This window comes from Fomitiporia mediterranea (assembly GCF_000271605.1).
Source record: "Fomitiporia mediterranea MF3/22 unplaced genomic scaffold FOMMEscaffold_6, whole genome shotgun sequence".
Classification (NCBI taxonomy): domain Eukaryota; kingdom Fungi; phylum Basidiomycota; class Agaricomycetes; order Hymenochaetales; family Hymenochaetaceae; genus Fomitiporia; species Fomitiporia mediterranea.
Window position 1 is genome coordinate 1,401,068 of NW_006760391.1, and position 20,661 is coordinate 1,421,728.

At 42.0% G+C, this 20,661-nt stretch overlaps 6 protein-coding genes across 6 annotated transcripts; 2 read left to right on the forward strand and 4 right to left on the reverse strand.

Moving 5' to 3' along the window:
• Nucleotides 1-6,770: 6,770 nt before the first annotated feature.
• FOMMEDRAFT_156149 (uncharacterized protein) lies at nucleotides 6,771-8,782 on the reverse strand (the record flags this gene model as incomplete). Its single annotated transcript, XM_007266452.1, has 2 exons — nucleotides 6,771-8,382; nucleotides 8,760-8,782. 2 exons carry the CDS (start codon nucleotides 8,780-8,782, stop codon nucleotides 6,771-6,773), a joined length of 1,635 nt encoding a protein of 544 aa, XP_007266514.1.
• Nucleotides 8,783-8,840: 58 nt separating this feature from the next.
• FOMMEDRAFT_167953 (uncharacterized protein) lies at nucleotides 8,841-12,242 on the forward strand (the record flags this gene model as incomplete). The annotated part of the gene is made up of 5 exons (XM_007266453.1): nucleotides 8,841-8,917; nucleotides 8,983-9,326; nucleotides 9,407-9,550; nucleotides 9,626-9,990; nucleotides 10,061-12,242. The coding sequence occupies 5 exons, from the start codon at nucleotides 8,841-8,843 to the stop codon at nucleotides 12,158-12,160; spliced, it is 3,030 nt and encodes a 1,009-aa protein (XP_007266515.1). The 3' UTR covers nucleotides 12,161-12,242.
• FOMMEDRAFT_122862 (actin-related protein ARPC2) lies at nucleotides 12,240-13,775 on the reverse strand. The gene is made up of 7 exons (XM_007266454.1): nucleotides 13,739-13,775; nucleotides 13,636-13,682; nucleotides 13,310-13,548; nucleotides 12,976-13,232; nucleotides 12,774-12,909; nucleotides 12,492-12,696; nucleotides 12,240-12,403 (listed from the first exon to the last, which is right to left on the reverse strand). The coding sequence occupies exons 1-7, from the start codon at nucleotides 13,751-13,753 to the stop codon at nucleotides 12,379-12,381; spliced, it is 924 nt and encodes a 307-aa protein (XP_007266516.1). The 5' UTR covers nucleotides 13,754-13,775; the 3' UTR covers nucleotides 12,240-12,378.
• An 856-nt stretch (nucleotides 13,776-14,631) lies between these two features.
• Nucleotides 14,632-15,296, forward strand: FOMMEDRAFT_28476 (uncharacterized protein; the record flags this gene model as incomplete). The annotated part of the gene is made up of 3 exons (XM_007266455.1): nucleotides 14,632-14,847; nucleotides 14,932-15,124; nucleotides 15,235-15,296. The coding sequence occupies 3 exons, from the start codon at nucleotides 14,632-14,634 to the stop codon at nucleotides 15,294-15,296; spliced, it is 471 nt and encodes a 156-aa protein (XP_007266517.1).
• Nucleotides 15,297-17,426: 2,130 nt separating this feature from the next.
• Nucleotides 17,427-18,653, reverse strand: FOMMEDRAFT_107800 (PTPLA-domain-containing protein; the record flags this gene model as incomplete). Its single annotated transcript, XM_007266456.1, has 3 exons — nucleotides 17,427-17,702; nucleotides 17,757-18,051; nucleotides 18,168-18,653. 3 exons carry the CDS (start codon nucleotides 18,651-18,653, stop codon nucleotides 17,605-17,607), a joined length of 879 nt encoding a protein of 292 aa, XP_007266518.1. The 3' UTR covers nucleotides 17,427-17,604.
• A 588-nt stretch (nucleotides 18,654-19,241) lies between these two features.
• FOMMEDRAFT_156153 (uncharacterized protein) lies at nucleotides 19,242-20,282 on the reverse strand (the record flags this gene model as incomplete). Its single annotated transcript, XM_007266457.1, has 3 exons — nucleotides 19,242-19,527; nucleotides 19,592-20,189; nucleotides 20,243-20,282. The coding sequence occupies 3 exons, from the start codon at nucleotides 20,280-20,282 to the stop codon at nucleotides 19,242-19,244; spliced, it is 924 nt and encodes a 307-aa protein (XP_007266519.1).
• Nucleotides 20,283-20,661: the final 379 nt, after the last annotated feature.

The window sequence follows — 20,661 nt, forward strand, 5'->3', positions numbered from 1 at the left end:
CAGTATACATATAGTTTATAGACAGTACTCTTAAGGGACAGGAGTCCTGAGTTTCAGTACAGAAGGGTGTAGAACCTTTAGAACTGAAGGTGTAAGAGTAGAGAACTGTAACACTAAGCTATAATATATACTAACACAATAAGAACCTAACTATAAAACCTACTAGTCTACTACACTTACTATTAGTTTCAAATGTACATTTTGAGAGTATTACAATTGACTTTATTAGACTGTTACTAGAAGATAGTAGATACAACAGAATAGTAATAATGACAGATTGACTAGGTAGTACAGACATTAGGATTAAACTGTGTAGAATGAACATAATAGTAGAAGAATTTGTAGAACTGTTCTTTAACAAATAGTATTGTAAAAACAGCTTACTTTAGGAAATTGTTTCTGACTAGGACTGACTGTTCCTGTCTGAATTTTGGACTGTATTACATACAAGGACAGACATAAAGCTGAAGATATTAATAGTATACTACTTAGAGACAAACAGAGTAAGTAAGTATACAAATAAGATAGTAAGCTAGTTGTTGTACTTTTATGTTAATTACTAACAGTAGGATTAGCAGACTCAGCTCCTATAGGTTCAGTTCTGTATTATGAATATAGTAAATACTTTTACAGAATATTCCCTGTTTTAACTATGTTATAAATACTCACTATAGACAGTTCTACCATTTACACAACTGGAACAACTGTAAGCAGATTCTCTAGAAGTACAAGTATTAGAATTCCTAGCTTATATACATTAGAATGTTATAAAGGCACAAGATACCCTTCTAGTAGTTAAGACCTACTAGGTACATTATACAAATTAAGACTGTACTACTAAAGATTGTTTTATAGTAGGAGACTAAGTTATACTCTCTACTTGTAATTACTGTCAGAACTACCTTGTACAAATGTTAGAACATACTACAAAATTCATACCTTATTATAATAAACTGTACTTTATCATTATAGTAAACTTAGACAAGTTAGAATACACTCTAGAGCTACCTAACTCTAATCAGACCTTCTTAGAATTCTATATAAGCTAACTTAAGTGTTATGTCTTAAATGATAATACACTCTTTCTACAACATACTCTCAATTGACCAGGTCTGGTAGAAGGAGAGGAGGAGGTTTACAAGGTATTATACATTATAGACACAATGTACAGAGACTAAGGTTAACAGTATTTGGTAGAATGAGTAGGATAGAGTAAACAGGGACAAGAATAAAAGGTACAGTCAGAGCTTCAGAGGTTAGCCCCTAAAGTTCTACAGGCCTGGTTAGCTTTGTATTCCTATAAGAGTGTCATTTTTTTAGAGAGAGGAGGGATATAAGTCTACCTGACAGTTTACAACAGTTTCTACACAGTTTTATAGTACAGAACTGTAGATCCTGTACACAGATTCTTATAGTAGCTTACTAAGCTACACACTCTTTCTACATACTTGTATTAAGTCCCTCTTTCATTATAACTACCTTTCCTACATTCCTAAATACATACTATCCTCTTTTGTTTTCCCCTTTAAGTATACATTATGTTCCCCTCTTTTGTTCCCCTTTTATTTTCCTCTTTAGGTATGGACCATTTCCTTAGTATATATAGTTAGTATTCTTTACCTTTATTGTATCAGTTTGTATTTCTGACTGTAACAAAGGTGAGACCTTTGTTAATACATGTATCAGTTTGTATTTCTAACTATAACAAAGATACCTTTGTCCTGTCAGCCTTTGTGTGTTGCTACAAACTCAGAACTTGTTTGTAACAGTGTTTAGTACTTCTCTAGTACTGTTCTACAAGAGTAGTAAATAAAGGTATAAAGAGTAAAGACACTCAGGTAATTGTTCTTAAGGATTCAGACAGTCAAGTTTAGAACAAACAAGTAATTAGTTTTGAGGATTCAGCTAGTTAATTAACAAAAGTAAGTATAAAGGAAGATAGTACAGATTCTATTATATATATAGTCAGTATTAGTAAGAGTGTAGATGAGTATCTAGTGAGTACACTTACTTTAGAACAGAAACACATTAACAGTAGTAATGTAGAAGGCAATCAGACACTTAAGACTCTTTTAAACAGTAAAGAAAGTAGTCAGGACTCAGAATACAAGAGTAACAAAGGCTAAGAGAGTCAGGTATCAAAACTACAGAGATTTAATAAGGAGTAAGGCTTCTAGAAGGTAAGTAAGACCTTTAAACACATTACAAGAGTCAGAGTAATTAAGATAGACATAAGACATGTCAGCCTATTCTACAGTTTAATAGACATTAAGGATTTGGATAAGAGAATGTACAAATTTAATAGAATGTATTAGGAAGAGGAGAAAGTAACTCCTTTATTAAACAAGAGTAAATTTGATAGTATAGTAATAGAAAAGTGTAAAACACTTTAGACAGACTATAGAACAAAAGCTAGACATACTACAGTACCTACAGACAGTAGAGGACAGAACTATCAATCTGAGAGTGTAGAAGAAACACTCAAGAGTCCAGACAAACAATTGTATTCACAGAAAGTAAAAGGAAAGTGTAAAGTAAAAGGAAAACATAAAGTACAAGAAACAGAACAAAAACCAGAACTGTCAGATATTTAATACAGTTGTGAAATTGATTCAGACTATCCAAGCAAAATGGACATTGTATCAACAGAACAGTATTTTGAGAATAGTAGAAGTGAGTACAAATCAGAACTATAAGGATTAGTACTTGATTTAGAGAGTAAAAATTAAGTATACACTTATTAAATTGAGTGTTTAACCTTATACATGGTAGATATCAACTATACATTGTACAGGAGCAATGTATAGGAGTACTACAATAGATACAACACTCTAGCCAGGTCTAGGAATAAGAGAGAAAGTAAAATACCTAGATATATATAATCTTAAATAGAAATACTAAGTTTTTCAGAGTATTAGAGTATACATTACATTAAATCAGTGAACAAACAATCCTATAGTAATACTTTATAACTGAAAGCAGTCCTAGGCAAGGCATACACTAGTAGTATTAGTGAGAACAATATTGATTCAGAGTATAGTAAACTATACAGTTCAAAGCTACATATTGAGTATAGTAAGAATAGAAATAGTAAAGGCTACAAAAATAGAACCACACAAGATACTGTTAAGCCACAAAGTTCGAACACACTGTAGATAGATAGATTCACATCTGTAAGACCTTTAGACAGCTTAGTAAAGAATAGCTACACATACAGAGCAATTCAGAGCTCTAGAAGACAGAAAAAGGGAAATTTCAATCTAGAATCAGACTCAGACAGTAATAATTCAGATTCCTCTTCATCCAATAACAATAATTAAAGTAATGCTTTATTCAAACTATCAGACATTGATTCAAGTAATACTAAAGCTACTAAAAAGTGTAAGAAATGCTTGAGAAAGAAATAGAACAAAGAACTCCTTAAATTAAAGATATAAATGTATAGTACAGAACTAATAACTCCTACAGTATATTCAGGTGAACCAGACTTGTAAAAGTATATGAAGTTTGTTATTGAAGTCAATCAGTACATGAAACAATCAGAACTTTATTATTTCCCTAAGAGCTAAGTAAGGATAATACTAGGTTTTATTAAAGGAAAAGTAATAAATTTCTATTTACAAAAGATTGTAAACTATGAGTATAGATGAATACTTGCTCAATTCTTTAGAGGACTTATGAACTTTTGTTTCCCTTCTAACTTTGCTAAAATACTATAGAAAGAGTTTAATACTTTAAAATAAGGTGATAGGAATATTTAGGATTATTTGTATAATCTTAAGATGAAAGCTACAAATCTAGGAGACATTTCTCAGAGAGAATTGACTAGACAAGTATAGTATGGATTGAATTCTAAATACCAGAGGTAACTACAATTAGATTGCTTGAATCTAAACATAGTAGACTACTCAATCTTTAAGGATAAGCTTGAAAGTATTAAGAAAGTAAACAAATCTGTAGGAATCAAATAGTACAAAGACTCTAGATAATATTTCAATCTGTAAGAACATAGTAATGATTCTCAGAATGAGTATTTGTATACAGGCAGTTCTGATAATTCAGGAAACAATTAAGGCACTCTACAGGATAGTAAAAGTAATGATTCTGATTATAGTAACTCTAGTCAGAATACTACACATACAAGCAGTACAAATGCTAAAGGAAAGGACAAACAATAGTATAAAGTATTAGAAAATAAGGACCAGCACTATTGAAAGTAAGGAAACTATTAGAGAACATATGCTACAGGTTTCAAGTATTATTCCTAATTAAAATTAGATAAAATAAGAGTAAAAGAACTATGTTTTATTTGTGAACAAGAAAATCACTTAGCCAGGAATTGTCCTACTTGTAATACAATCAGAGTGAACAATGTACAGAATAATAGTTTATCATCTAGTAATGTTAGTATTAATTACTCTACTATAGATAAGTTAACAGACAACTTGGACAGTGAGAACTATATAGAATTAGTATTAAATAATGAATACAAGATAGATTACAAGATATCCAGTAGTTTTCTACATGTTCTATCAATTTGGATACCTTATAAAAGTAATACTAAGAATGTAGTAACAGAACTAGAGTGTTCTGTAATGGAATACAAGTTCAGGCATACAAACTATACATTTGAAAGGGCAAATTCAATATATTTGAGACCTTATAGTATTACAGGACTAAGGAATAGAACAGTAAACGTTCAGAACTGTATGAAACAGTACTAGATATGTACATTAAGGTACAGACAGTTATATAGTGTATACAATAACATTTTACACTTGAAAGTACAGGCATACAGTGTAGAAAGGTTTCTACAAGACTATAGATACAAATGACACTTGGAAAATAGAAAGAAACATGTATACAAGTAGTGTTTCCATGTATCTAAGATACTACAGACATACTACAAGGTACAGAATATTAGGAAAGGACCTGAGAATGTTAGGAAATTGAAATACAATCAGTCAAATAGTGTTACAGTCAACAGGGCAATACAAATAGTAAATTGTACAAGTAGTTATACTTATTACACATTAATCTTCTGTTTTCAAGCATTATTATTAGACACTGAGAGATATTTTGATTCTAACAAACTAGGAGAATGTTCAGTCATTCAGGTATATTGATTACACAACATCAGAACAGACATTTCTAGCTTTAGGATTAAAGATACAGTTTATAATAAGTATAATCAAAGGAATTTGTATAGAACAATGTTCTATAAGGTACAATTGGATGTTATGTATCAAAACAACTCAGTTTATGATAGAGATCCACTAGTAAACATTGAGACCAGCTCAAAGTACAAGGATTTATAGTATATATTGTATCTATAGTAGAACATAAGGTATTACATTGTAGAATACACTTTCAGACAGTTAGGATTCATTAGAATAGACTCAGAATACTTTATTAGACATATTATAAACATTACAGACACTCAAACAAATGCACTACTATGTATATACTTAGGTTACATAGTAAGAATTGTGTTATTCAAGCTACAGGAGGACAATTACAACTTACAGAATGGAAAACCATTACAATCTATGTATAAGAATGATAGTGAGACAATATTGAGACTAGGAACAGATACACATTATATGGAACAAAGTACAGAAGTTTAGAGGGTGACTTTAAGCTAGAAAACAGGTTTCAAACCTGTACAATCTGCTCAATCTATTCAAACAGATTATTATACTACTTTAAGGGAAAGTGAAAGCAATATGTATACAGCTAGTGAATATCAGAGTGATAGTGAATTAGGAATGATCAAACAGACTATTTGAGTACACAGGAATAATATTTCAATCCTTCAGAAAGATATTGAGTATCAGAAAGCTTAAGGACATCTATTAAACAATGATACAGTTTATTTCACTCTAGGAATAAGTTGTTACAATCAGTTTCAAGTACACAATTATGCAGAAAATCTCTCCAGACACTCTAGACATTTTTCAGAACAATATTAGATCTTTTATACTGAAAATGTATTCATATTTTGATAAGAGGGCAAGAGGCATACACATTACATTGTGTACATACTCTTTGAGCATACAATCTATATGTTTGAACATATATTTCTCTTACTTGAGTTACTACAAGATGATTTTACAAAGGACTTTGTAGGATCAGACAGTATCAGTACTACAGGTACAAGAGGAAGAAATGTTTCAGAACAAGAACAAGTACACAGGAAGACAGGAAGTCAATACTAGAACACATTAATTCACACATGGATTTGCCAAATGGACAGAGAATTAGTAGCATATACTTAGGACTTCAGGCATTACTATTACACATACAAAGACAGGAACAAGTCAATATATAAGGAAACAGTATGGAACTACAGTAGGAAGTACATTGTGTATTAAAATACTATATATATAAGTATATATCTCTTACTAGTAATTACTTATTTCTGAGTGCTATTTCTGTCATATGTGTATATAATTATATATATATTAATGTTCTTCTACTTTACAACTGTAAATAATCTTTCAATCAACTACTCAGGCTTGTTTATATTTTATCCCTATCTCTGTACTGTCTCCAAACCTTTAAGAAGTAAGTTGGGATAAGGGAGAAAGAGGAGGGCATAGTTAAAAGCTAAGTTGACAGTGTTTAAGGAAAAGGAAACTAGGCAGTTACAGTAACGAGACTAATTGAACACCTGCAACTAGCACATCCTGCATGGGATCATCAAAGGCTGCATGTAGGAAGTGTCTGGCAGCCAAGCTAATGACTGGACTAGAAAAGGAGGAATGTGTCTAGACAGTGAGGACTGGGTCAATGTTGAGATCCTGCAGTCCTTGTTCTGACATGCGCTTGAGGAGGAAGGTGATTGGCGTAGCATAGGATATGTCAAAGGAATCCAAGTCGGAATCCATGTCACGAGCACCGCCGGTTAGAAGACCACCAATGCGCCCATGCCTGTCGACAACAACGGAGCCCGAGTCGCCCTTTTCTGAGAAGGCACCAGACTTGGAGTTCCGTGGGAGGATGGCCCACTCTTTTGAGGTCTTGGGATTATCATGGTCGGAATAGTTACGGACGTATGAGAAGATGTTGTTTGCACGGCCGACCGTCAGGCCTGTGGAAATACCGCGCTTGATAGCCATAAGACACGGTAGGCCGTCGTGATCGAGTGCAGTCCGGTAACGCATCTCCTCGTCTGGGATAGTGCCATGCAACTTGAGAAGACTGTCGAATGGATACTCAAAGGAACTGGCACTGTTAAGGCCGAAGTCAACATGTAACATGTGAATGAACTTCTCAAAAGCACCAAGATAGATGGCATTCCCATTGAAGTTGCTTTTGTCGATCTTGGACGGGTCGATCTCGATGACAGCCCAGTCCTCAGTATAACACTCGCTGCCGACACCGACGCCGATGGGAGGAGAGAGGATGACATGGCCTAAAATGCGGCTCTCCGGAGTGTTCCACTGAGTCGACACGTCCTGGTAGAAAGCGTTGAGCGCTTCTTTCGCCTTCTTCATCTTGTCTATCTCGGCCTGGTACTTCGTGCGTTTCTCTTTCGCTGCTGGGCTGTCCTCTCCCTCCTCTTCCTCCTTCTCCCTAATGCATCTCCCATAATAATTGACATAGAATTCCTTGCCTTCGATCTCAGCCTGGATGGATTTAAGGTACCTTTCGAACGCTGCATCTCCGAACAAAGTGACGTTGTGACGGGGTTGGCTATCGTCCTTGTGCTCGAAGAGCTTGTTCTTGCTCTTATCTGGTGGAAAGACGACGTGGCGGGCAGTAACAAGAAGGAGCCTCTTGTTATCACCCTCGGCAATGAAGAAGCCGCCGGTACCCTCAGCCCAAGGTGTAGATTGGGACGAGATGGGGAGACCGAGAGTGGTGGTAAGTGGATCACGGACATCTGCAGTGGGATCGAAATAGGGAAAATCGGACGTGAGGAGGAGCTTGGGACCGAGCGAGCGAGTAACGACCGACTCGCGGATCTCGACCTCCACGTCAGTTATATCATATTCTTCCAGGAGGTTTCGACACTTCGAAGCCACATCAAGGCCGTCATAACCAGAGAGAGTTGCTGGTTTTATCCCAATCCAGAGGACGACAGTGGAGGAAGATTCCTCGGCGTTCCCGATGCGGACGACGTCGGTACTAGTCCACTTCACCTTCATCGTGTCTAGAAGTTCGTGTATCTTGAGAGCCAAATTGTCTTCCCAAACGTCAAGGAGTGCATGGTTACCGACAGTGCGGAGTTCCCTGGTTCCTCGGTACGCCTCTGGGCCCGTGGGTGCCTTCCACTGAATGCCGGTGCGAGCGACCAGGTTTGGGTTAGAGGGCAGACCGGCATAGTACCACCAAGTCTCCTTCTTGGATGGAGGGGACGTGAGCATAGAGGACAAGCTGTATATGGAGACCGATGAGGCTAATAATCAGGTGTGGGAGTGAGACAGTGGTCGTAAGAGGGCAGCGGAGAATGTTATGTCTGTCCTTAAGCTTTTCTGATTGAAATTGGGGGAGAACACTGGAGGGGGAGAGGACGGGACAAGAAATTGAGTATGGGAAGGCAGTAAAAGAAAGGAGGGAGGTTAAACATTGACTCAGATTCTCATTTCTATCTTCTCCCACCCAGAAATAGAATCTGTCATGTGCTCCTATATCATGTGTATATGGGGATAGGACACAGAAATGAAATGAAACAAAAAGGGCGAAGACCGAGAGACAGACTCAGAGAGAGGATGTAAGAAAGTTGTATTAGCTAATAATGAAAATCATCGAACGCAGATGATGATCGGCATGACATCACTTGCTCAGTTGCTACTGTCTTCGTGCTCCATTCATATTCATTAACTTCGTACGCAATGCACATGAACCTAAAAGGATGGGACGACCTGTTTCACTTTCACTCAGGTCCTCTTTCTCTTCCTCTTTACTTACGGTTAGCGCTCAAAGAACGATAAAGACGAGAAGAGACCACATGGGTTATTGCTTCTCTTGTTGTAGACGGAGCAAGTCTTCCAGATCAAATGACTTGGAACGTCAACCACTCATCAGACATGGAGAGGACCAACGTAAAAGTGACGAAAGGCCGAAGCCGTATGAGAAAGTAGCAGATGTACTGGGAGCGTTGCATGCTGGGAAACTGCCCAGTCAGGTACAGGTTGAGAGAGCATTGAGGGGGTTGTTGAGGGGGGGGTTCTTTGATGTGGGGGCAGAAGGAGAATCCGGAGAGGCGGAAGGCGGAGGAGAAGGAGAGAGAGAGGTCTTGGATAAGAGTGTTGAGAATGTTGTGAGGAGTGCAAGAGAGGCCGTTGAGGTGGTGCTGCAGATTGGGTTAGAGAAGAACCGTACGTTATTTCCATAATCCATGATTTTGATATAGTGTAAGACTTGCGCTAAGAGAAATAATAACCTTGTGTTAATTTAGATGATGACAAGTTCCAGGACTTGATTTATCAACTCCGTGAACTGAGCTCTGATAATAGGGATGGACGCTTTCCGGTCGACGTGGAATCTGTGCCTGAGGTTCGTGTTAATGACAAAGTTGTCGGGCAGGTGCAACAGCAAGCAGGTAAGTACTCTTCTTCACAAGGATATCATACAATGCACGAGAGGCAAATGAAACTGATAGTAACTAAACCTGTAGCATCCGCTATACCTTCACAATCAGAACTAGCTATCGACATAGCAGCCTTCCTCTCCTCTTTCCGCACACTAATGACACTCGTCTTAACTTCCTCTACGTTCCGACTTATCCTAGGAGACTTATTGCGTACTGCACGGGAGTTCGTTGCAGATAGTGCTGAAAGTGTTCGGAGAGCTGCTGAGCAAGTGGAGAAGATATCGCAGGTAGTCGAGACTAACGTTCGGCCGGGCTCCGGAGACGTTCATATGCAACCTGTTGCTGTACCTAAAGAACCAGAGGTGGAGGTGGAGAAGGTTTCCGAAGAAGTGCCAAGTGACTGGGAAACCAGGTCCCCAAAAGAAGTCGTATTGGATCGTATCGAGCATGTGAGTGACTCATTTGATTCCCATATTCATTTTATCCTTTCTTGGGATACTTATGAATTCGATACTGTAGATTTTCCGCCAGGCACAAGCTTCTCCAAAGTACAACTCGGCCTTACGGACGCTACTGTATCTCTTTAGGAAGTACGCCGAGCGCGTAAGCCTTGCTTCAACTGCTGTTTCTCAAGTTGCACAGTCGTCCGAGTCATCTGGTCAAAAATCCTCAATTGAACTATCAGCTCCTGTGATTATTCCGGATCCTCATTTCAGCCACGCACTTGAGGGTGTGAAAGTCTTGCTTGAGAGGTTTGCCGGAAGGAAGAGCCTCGAGCCTTTGCTACAAACTTTGCTCAAGACCGTTCATGATATCTCAGTGGCTCCTGTTGAAGAAGGTGCCGCTAAAGGGAACGAGCTGCGAGACTTCTTCACAAAAGTTGGGATATGGCTGGACACCGCACTAGACGACCCTTCGTTCGTGGCTTCACGAGAAGGACGGGACACCGCGTCTATGCTTTATGACGAAGGCTTTACACGTTTTTCACAGAACGAACAACTATCCGAGGACGTTCAGAGTCTTCTAACGGAGGTTAACGCATTCGTAGATGCACTAAAGACAGATCGGTCGACAAATAAATTGGTTAACGCACTTGAAACCCTGCACACTGATCTCTTCGTTCTCTTCGGCCGGACAGAGGAGACTGGGCAACGCGCCGCGACGCACTGGCGTACAACCCTTCTCCGTGCAGCACTGGGTTGGTTAGTTCCGCGAGTTCTCCGTGTAATCCGCGTTCTTCCTATGCCGCGATTTGAATACGTCTCGTCAATGCCAAATGGGGCGCATATAGCCGCAGCGGTCGACGCACTACTATTGAGCGCGGAAGAATCGCTTATCCCGGACGTGTTGACTGTTCAAGAATTCGCTGAAGTAAGGGTAGAGGTCGACGAGCACGTCGGCGCTGCACAGTTGACGAGCCCAAACGCCCGACTCTTGTCTGCTAAACAAAGGAGCAATGATGCAGGCCACGGACACTTGGAAAGTGCGAGTCGTATTCCACTCCTAGCAGACGAAGACGAGAATCAGATGGACTCAAGTCCAAGCAGCAAAACAGAGAGGAGGAAGAAAACTTCTGTGAGTTCGACGTCCCGTATACGAGTACACGTCGAAGGCCTGCGAGTTGCAGCGCACGAAGTAGGTTACTATGCCTCGTATGCACGAAATAGTTGGCTAGGGTACACGGACGAAGGTCTCTTGAGCGTCGACATCGGTCACGCTGAGCGAAGAGGCGAAGGTCTCACAATAGACATCGAACTCGAGACAGACTCAAACTCAAAGTCGTTGGCTCAACAAAAACAAAACCAGGAGGACGAACAACAGGAAGAACCGCTCTTCCGCGTTGTAGATGTCCACACCTCACTTCCAGGACTCGCTTTGCACATTGCACACAGTAGGCATTGGATACTCAACTCTATCCTGCTTGCACCACTTGCAGGGCCAATAGGGAGAGTATTTGGGACGCGCGTCTTGAACGCTCAGGTTCGGAGCGGTTTAGAAGCGCTTGAGCAATGGACTAGGGACGTTAAAGTCTCGGCAGGGGAGATGGCACGAATCCGCAGAAAAGAAGCAGATGAGGAACTAAAAGAGACGAATGTTTGGGATTGGTGGGATGCAATACTTGAGAAGTTCGGAGCCGGATCCAAAAAGGAACAAAACGCTTCAGAGTCAGACCAGGAAGAGGACGACGGTGAAGAACAAAGGGGAGTGTACACGGAGACACATACCGAAGCGTCGCTAACAGGTATCGTACGCACAACGATCGAGCAACCAGAACCAGAATCCGAGAGCGAAGCACCACCTCCAACAGAGAACACTATGGCTATTGGCGTCGGTTCGCAGCTTCTCCCAGGTAAAGCAGAGCCTACTGCGCTCGGTGTCGAGCGTGAGTCACCTCAAGAAGCTTCACACGAAGTCTCCGAAGCTGCCCGAGAGGCAATTGAGGACGTCCATGGCAAAGTGCAAGATATTCGAGAAGATGTGCAAGGTGTTGCACAGAAGGGTATCGAAGAAGCGGTTCAAGCGAGGCGTACAGTCGAGGCTGCGGAAGAGAGGATGCAGAATCAGGAGAGAAGGGAGAGGAGAAAGGCAGGTTGGAGGAGTAGAGCATTTGACTTGTAGCCTGAGTGTTTCCTATCCTAGAAGAGACGATTTTTCAAAATAGGTGTCTAATGTGTCACTGCTTTAATAGTATGGTTATGTTTTACGCTAATCGGTGAGATGTCGTGGTCCAGTTCGTCAATTTCAGAGGAGGACGTGTCAGGATCAAAGGTAATTTTGCTAATGATACATAGACGATCTACGAGCGCTAAAGCTCTCTCTTACCGTCACTTATCTTTTCAGCGACTAACCAGTGTCCTTCCACTGTAACAATAAGAATCAGGTCTCAGTCAATTCCTTCTCATGCAAACGAATAGAAAAAGGGACAAAGAAAACCAGCGCATATACGCACCTAACTGTCTTCCGCTCTGCCGTTGCAACTTCCATCTTCGCGCGATTGAGTATCTTCTGGAACTCAGAGACGCGGAAGCGCATGCGTGAGTGCATGTACGCTTTGGAGCATTTAATGTGATAGTGGAAATAGTCCCGGAAGAGCTGAATGTGCGAGATGGTGGAATAGGCGACATCGGGCTTGTCAAAATGTCGTGGGAAGAGGACTATAAATGATATGTAGAATAAGAATCGGATGGAATTGGAGGAATGCGGGGAATTGGGGGCAAAAGGTGGGACATACCAAATGTGACGTAGCCGATGTCTTCGCTTGCTTTGAGTCCGGACACGCCGCGAAGCTCGAGCGGCGGGTCTCTGTTTGAGTAAAGCACTTGCGGAGCGTTCTGTAAGGTGGAAAGACGTCTTGCATCCACGAATTCCTGTCAAATCACGAACACCATTTCAGGTAATTAATCAGTCAACTACTCGTAAGGAACCAGACGCACTTGTAAGAACACCTTCCCAAAAATCCTATCTGTCTCCTCCCTAAACACAGTGGAGAAGAACACCGTAACACGATCGGGAGCAGCTTGGATATATATCGCTTCTTCATCACGATAATGGATTTGCATGAGCTCGCCCTGTGCACCTGGCGCTGCACCCCCCTCGAGAGACTTTTGCGCTGCGAACGCACGTTCGAAGGGTGCCGCAAGGACATTACGCTTGAGCAATGCAAGGGACTTGACAAACGAGTCGCGCGCCTCTGGTCAACCGAATTCCAACAATCAATTTTAAGTAACACAAGCACAATTTCACCAAGCTGGAGACCTAAAGACATACCTCCCTCAGGCGGTGCCTGTGTTAAGTCAATTTCCAAGCTAAGGTTATACTCCGGCTCCGCCTCATTGGCAAGTAATCCGCCGTACTCGCGCTTCAGCACGTCCAGCGCGCCGTACTGCGCAAGCTCATTCCAGCACCGAATGTGCATGGACAAGAGGAGTGTCGTCTTCACTTGAGGTGTCGAAAGGTGGAATCGCACGCCATCGTAGTCGACGAATTGGATGTCGAGTGCTGCAGGTCTGTCAATATTTGCATGAATCGCAATGCAATGTGAGTCGGTATATCAGAATTGAGCGCGTGGATTTAGTCTAGGGAGGACTTCGCACTTAGTGAGTTTCTCGGAAACGGTAGTTTGGATGATGTGATTATGTGCCTGCGATATCAAACGTTAGCCAGTGTTATTCATCAGCATTCTGCTTTCCAGCCTACTTCTAAGAGAATCATTGCACTATCGAGGTACGTTCACTGATAGGAGGAAAGCTGAGTTGACCGCAGCCTCGCCAGTGACCAGTCGCGAGTGCGACGCACTTCAGATTGCGTACGTAATCAAGCCCATTTTCCTGTTTGCAGCATGAGTGATCCGATTCACTCGATAACTTAAATATCCCTTAGACTCTCTCACTTTCATAGCGCAAAATGTAAGATGTTTACTCTCTTGGTTTTGATGACCCTGCTGAGGACACTGGTTAGTAATACGAGTCTACTCAAGTCTCGGGTTTGTTAACTACACATGCTTGGTCTTAAGTAGTGTTAAACTCACTGATATTACATTGCATAATTAACCGTATAGTAAATGCTTGGTAGCAATCAATGCATATGTCGACATTGTGTCATGAATGTATATATAGGTAGCTTAGAATAGCATTGTAGCCCTCATCAGCTGGGTCAAAGCTACCAATATATTAGCTGCTTACCTGGCCTACAAGCATTACAAAGTGTCTTTGTAGACAATCTAGTTAAATGCATACTGAATAAGTTTGTTTCTGTTTAGTTTCTGTAGATAATGAAGGGTAAGAATAAAGAGTAGTGAGAAGAAAAGGCATAACCAAAGAATATACAATCCAAGACACAAGGCAAGGCATCTAACTCATTCAAGTTTGTGGATTGCACAGTGAATATTCAATATTGATTAATGATAGAAAAACTGCCATAGTAGTTTAGTATGTGTTGCATAGTAACAATCAACTGATCTGTAAGAGAGATTGTTGCAACTACAAACTGGGTGTCTGACTATAAACTTATAAAGGCCATTATTGTATGTCAAGCTTGTCAACTTACACTAGTGACTGGTCTGCACCTACAGAACGTACTCTACTCTTTAGATGTCGGGAAACGCCGATGAGCAAATACACACTATATACAACTTGATAGCATCATGGCATGAATGTGATGAGACATGGAAAGAAGCCAAATGGACAATAAAACTTTTCCAGGAGAATGGAGGTATCAAATTCTGCTATTCCAAAAGGCATCGTGAAGGCTCGAAGAAACCGTCACAACTGCGAGTCGGTCTCTCCACAGAAAATGCACTACCAAATGTATGTAAAGTCCAACTAATATTAGAATGTCTTCAAACAACAACTAGGCTGATATGTAATTTCCCGACTTTATCTTACATGTAGAGCATAAATGTTACAAACGTAACAGCAATGGATTATCCCCAAAAGGGATCACAGAAAGTATTATTTGGAACCGAAAAAGAACCAATGAACATCGAGCTCCCACAACAAGACGGGCCACAGACAGAATGCAAGAGAAAACTTTATCGGGACAAATCTGTCAAAATTATTTGCAAGAGATTCAAGGCTGAACATTGTAAGCATTACTACTGGGAAGATCATATAATCTTGGCCAAGTGAAGCACGTTCGGGCAGGGGAGATAACCTAACTGATCTATATAATTTATATAACTTCGGATAATGAAGTTAGAGAGAGTCTGTTACTCTGTATGCCAGTACAAGATTCGTATTTGTACGAATTCGACTGAAAATTAGAACAGAGTATAAATGGTCCTTCAAAACGCTCGACTGCATTACAAACACCTATATGCTTTGAGCTCGTTGCATCACCGACGTTGCTGTACAGACCATGCCGAATATCGTTGCTTAGTTAGGCTGCCATAGCACTTCTGTTTGTGTTGCATAGTAACAATCAACTGATCTGTATTTTGTACAAGAGATTGTTGCAACTACAAACTAGGTGTTTGAGTCAGTTTGACTATAAAAGCCAGTACTGTACGTCAAGCCTGTGATGCTGCCTGTCAACTTATATTGATCTGCACTTACAGAACATACTCTTCAGATGACAGGAAACCCTGATGAACAAATACACACTATATACAACTTGATGTGTGAAATTGATGGTTTATCGAAAAAAGCCAAATGGAGAATAAAACTTTTCCGAGAGAATAGAGGTATCAACTTCTGCTACTGCAAAAGTCATAGTAAAGGCTCGAAAAAACCGTCACAGCTGCAGGTCAGTCTTTCAACTTTCGCAAGAAATGCATCACCAAATGTGTGTAAAGTCTAACTAATATTACAATGTCTTCAAAGAACAACTAGACTAATATGTGATTCCCTGACTTCATCTCACATATAGAGTATATATATCACAAATGTAACAGCAATGAATTACCCTCAAAAGGGATCCCAGAAAAAATTATTTGAAAGTGATAGTGATCCAATAATCATTGAGCTCCCACAACAAGATGAACCACAGAAAGAATGTGAGGGAAAACTTGATCTGGATAAATCTGTCAAATTTATTTGCAAGAGAGTCAAGACCGAACATTGTAAGCATTTTTATCACTGTCAGGAGCATATAACCCTGTCCAAATGAAGTATGTTCAGGCAGGGAAGACAACCGAACTGGTCTATGTAATTTATATAATTTGGATAGTGATCTTAGAGAGTGTGTCTGTTACTCTGTACGCCAGTACAACGTTTGTATTCGCACAAATTCGACTGAAAATTAGAATAGAGTATAAATGGTCCTTCAAAACGCTCGACCGCATTACAAACACCTATATGCTATGAACTCGTTTCATCACCGACTTTGCTGTACAGACCGCGCCGAATATCGTTGCTTAGTTACTGAAGCAGATCAGTTGCCCCAACGATGTCGCTGCCTATGCAAACGAGAGTGATAAAGAATGTACGTGCGAACAAAGGTCCAACAGAAATCAGAGTGATCAGTAAGAAGGGAACATTGCGCAAATCAATGTGATTTCCTAGATATAAAAAGCTCACACCACGCGCAAGCGACCAGTCAGTGCCTGTCGATCCATAGTTTGTACACATTGCAGAAGATGTCAAGCAGTGATCCACAACACAGCAAGTACGAAGTGACGGTCACGTATGACAACAGAGAAGGTGTGAAGGTTACAGAGTCGTGGAAAGTATGCCTTCGCTACGACTCGACAAGACCTAATCTAAATCCCGACGGGTTCAACGAGTTTTGCATATCGGAATCGAAGCGACATAGGGATAGATCTCATATTGATGCCAATAAAAGTGCTGTCATGAAAATTCTCTTTTCAACAAAGTCTAGAGATCACAGTATGAATGTATGTATAATGGAAGTCCTTCAACAGATATTTGATTATAGCTTATACACGATTTACCACATTCATACAGGAGATAAGACTTATAAGCCTATGGGTCCATGTCGGAAACAGATTGATTCCTGTCAATCTTGACTCTAACTATCATGATGAAGCAGCACATATAGAGCTCCCACAATCAGAAGACTCATCGCCGACGTTTAGCACTACGAAGGTCCAAAAAGTAAAGGACTCGGACAATGCAGTAGTCATCGTTTGCTGTAGAAAGATCAAGACAGAATTTTGCATGCATAACGAACAGGCTTACAGCTTGTCTTTGTGGAAATGGAAACAGCCTGATATTCATTGTCCTGATCTTGATCTTGGCTGCACTAAGTAGTGGCTTTCGATGTTGGGCTCCTGTTTATTTTTAAGACGTTCTCCAATAGTGTAGAATAGCATTATACTTCTCAGTAATCATTTATGTATTCTGCTGAAATCAGAGAATGCAATTCAGTCCACACAGTACAAGCATCAGATTAATGCTATAAAAACATAGCCATTCCAAAGTATTCGGGTATATGTAAATAATAAACAGCAGTTAGTAACCAAGAGGTATGTCAAATGACATAAACTCAGAGGGGCGGGGGAGGGGAGAGGTTGGGAGGAGAAAAACGCATCCAAGACCGAAGAGACTCGGAAACTCGCGTGAGATCATAGCCTCGTAGCGAAGATAACACCAACCAAATAATTTCTACTGTGACTTTGGTTTGTTTCCGAGTTTCTGACCAGAACCCTTTCCAAGCACCTTGCGCCGCTGGGCAAGCATGTACGTGTACATGATATATAGTCCTATTTTCACGTCAATACCGAAATAATTCAGGGAGACGACATTAGGAAACCCACCTGGCCACCAAATCAAGAACAGCACACCCCTGATATAATCATACGGCATCCACACCGCTCCACGCGCCCACGCATTAAAGCTCGGTATAGGCGAGCCATGCGGGAGAGTTGCGAAATTGACGAAGGCCTCCGAGCCTGCGCCAAGTGGGTACAATACAAGGAAGGTTGTATAACGGAGCCACAAGAGAGGGTAGGGCTCGATGGAGAGTAGCGAGAGAGCATAGAATGCATAGCGGATGACTTCGGTGAGTGACCAAGCAAGGACCATAGTTGCGTAGAGTGGGGATGTGCGTGCCTATGTACACATATAAGTATGCAATGAAAAACACAGACATATGTGTCGAAAGAGGGGTAAGCTGGTTAACCAAATTCCTTGGATTTCTTTAATTAGAAGTGAAACTAAACACGTACAGCTTCATACCGCTCAACAACACCCCACACCAAGAAAATCCTACTCGCAACCTGCGCAGCAGTAGTCTGCACAGGACTCCTCACCCATCCAAGATACGCATGAACCACCTCCAACAACGCAACACTCTGCACAAGTGTCGTCTCAGGCCCTACACTCGCATACGTGTTACTCATCCTCTTCACTAACGGCTGCAAGAACTTTGCAGAGAAGAAGAATGCTTTCGATTTGACATTCGTACTTCCAGATTTCGAGAATGTTGGGAGGAGGGAGGAAGAGAAGAGTGAAGAGAGACGCGCTGAAGCGGAGTGTACGCGTTGGGTTGCTGTATTCCCCGTTGCAGAAGAGGTAGAAAGGAAGCCGAGGAGGTGTAGAGTAAGTGTTATAAGGACGTATGACCATGCGAGGGAGGAGAACGCGTTGTACGCTATTAGGTAGTATTTCACGCCTGGAGACGCGTCTGCAGCAGACACACGAACTATCAGCATTTGAACATCATCTTACTTAGTGAAACTGAATCGCAACGCACTCTTCTTCGAAGGCTCAGGCCCATCCGCTGCAGGTACAGCTGGTAATTGTGTTTTCTGTTTCGCTGGCATATTCGACACGAAAGACACTGATGATTGGAACTTTGAGAGATTCGTTACGGAGGCTACGAGACGCGTCAAAGGTGTTCTATTGTTTCCATCACGACAAACGGGTAAGTCGTTCTCACGCTTTTATTTATCAAACAAAGTAAAGTTATCAAACCTGTTGAGAGGATATTATTATTGAGGGCCAAGACGACATAACAAGTTGCATAGCAGAAAACAATTATGTAGTAGCTACAGCTATGATACAAAATGAGGACACCCGAAAGTGATAAGAAGACAGTAAAGGAAAACGGGAACAAGAGGTAACACCAAAGAAAAACATGAAGAATTATAAAGGCAAAATTATACACAATCGATAACCCTGCATCATTGTACGTCGGGCATCTAAGAAGGAAAAAAGGTGGCAAGATGAAAAAAAGGACAAAAATATCTTTGTTCAAGAAAATTTAGAGGAAGGATGAAAAGTCCCTTGACCAAACCCAATCAAACTGCAGCTGCCGTGTCCTTCGGTGCCTCTGAAACACCGGTAGCATTTTCCTCATTGCCCCTCTGAACATCGTCCGGCTTGGAAGTGGCAGGTGCGTTGGGGTTCCCACCAAGTGCAGTGATCTGAGTTTGCGCCTGTTGCAGCGCGGTCCGGAGCGCGGTATTCTCGATGCGCAGTTGGTCGACGATTGCGCGGCACTCCTCCCACCTGCGATTCGCCTCGTCAGCTCCAGCAAGGGCAGCGTCGAGCAGCTGAGAACGTTGTTCGAGTGCTTTCACGTGCCTGTAAATTAGTAGCAGATTGTTATCAATAGCCGCATGAATGGAACCAAACGTGAAACACGCACTGATCTCTCCTCTCGCGGAACGCGCGCTGTGCCTTACGATTTTGCTCGGCACGCTTGCTTGTGCTGAGCTGTCTGTTCGACGCTTGATGCTGCTGGTCTCCGGTCTGTTGAGGAGGCTGCGGCACGCCCTGCATCAGCGGAGGGCCTCCTGGTGCACCTGGAGGAGGCATCATGCCGGCTGTAGTGTAGTCTTGACCAGGTGGAGGTGGGCCGGGATGGTACGCATACATCGGCGGTGGGTAAACATTACCTGCTGGTGGAGGAAGACCTGGATAAACATGCGGGGGAGGAGGCATGGGTGCTTGACCTGGATGCGGGGGTGGTGGCTGCTGCTGCTGGGGATGCACCTGCTGCTGTTGCTGCGGCTGTACCTGCGTCGTGGGCGGCGGCGGCGGCGCCTGTTGCTGCTGTTGGTTCGCGTCGTCCGTTGTGGAAGGCGACTTCCGTTTGCGTGAGTTGCGAATTGGCGGCGCAGGTGGGATCTCGGCGCGAAGCTGCATGAAGGAGCTCATCGAACCAGCACTGTTTGGCGGAGATTGCTGCTGTGTGGGCTGGGCAGGGGCTTGGCCAGCACTCTGGGGCGTCGAAGGCGGGGCAGCTGCGGAGGAATTTGATGCGGGCGGAGCGTCATTTTGCTCTACAAAAGTAAACCAGGAGGTGCGCGGGACGAGAGAGGATGATGATGAAGCATGCGCGTAAAGAAAAAATTCAGGACACGAGTCAGCATGGATTGGATAATAGGGACGAGGATTACGCGAGGTACAGACGTTGGTTTTGGTTCTGCAGGTTCTGCTGATTCTGCTGGTCGGCCGCCGGGACAGGTTGAGTCTGAGAGGTGTCCGCGGCCGACATTGGTACTCTCCAGCGATTGTACGACGTGTTGTGGACGGTAAAGGCGGGAAACGCCTGGCTTATGAGAGGGGCGTAGGTAAGCAGGGGAGGTTGGAGCGAGAGACTGGGTTGCGTGGCCTTTTTAAGCCCGGCACATCACCCGTACCGAATACCCGATTTCACCCTCATTGCTCGGCTTACACTTGGGTTGCTTTCTACGACCCAGTACCCTCTCTTCG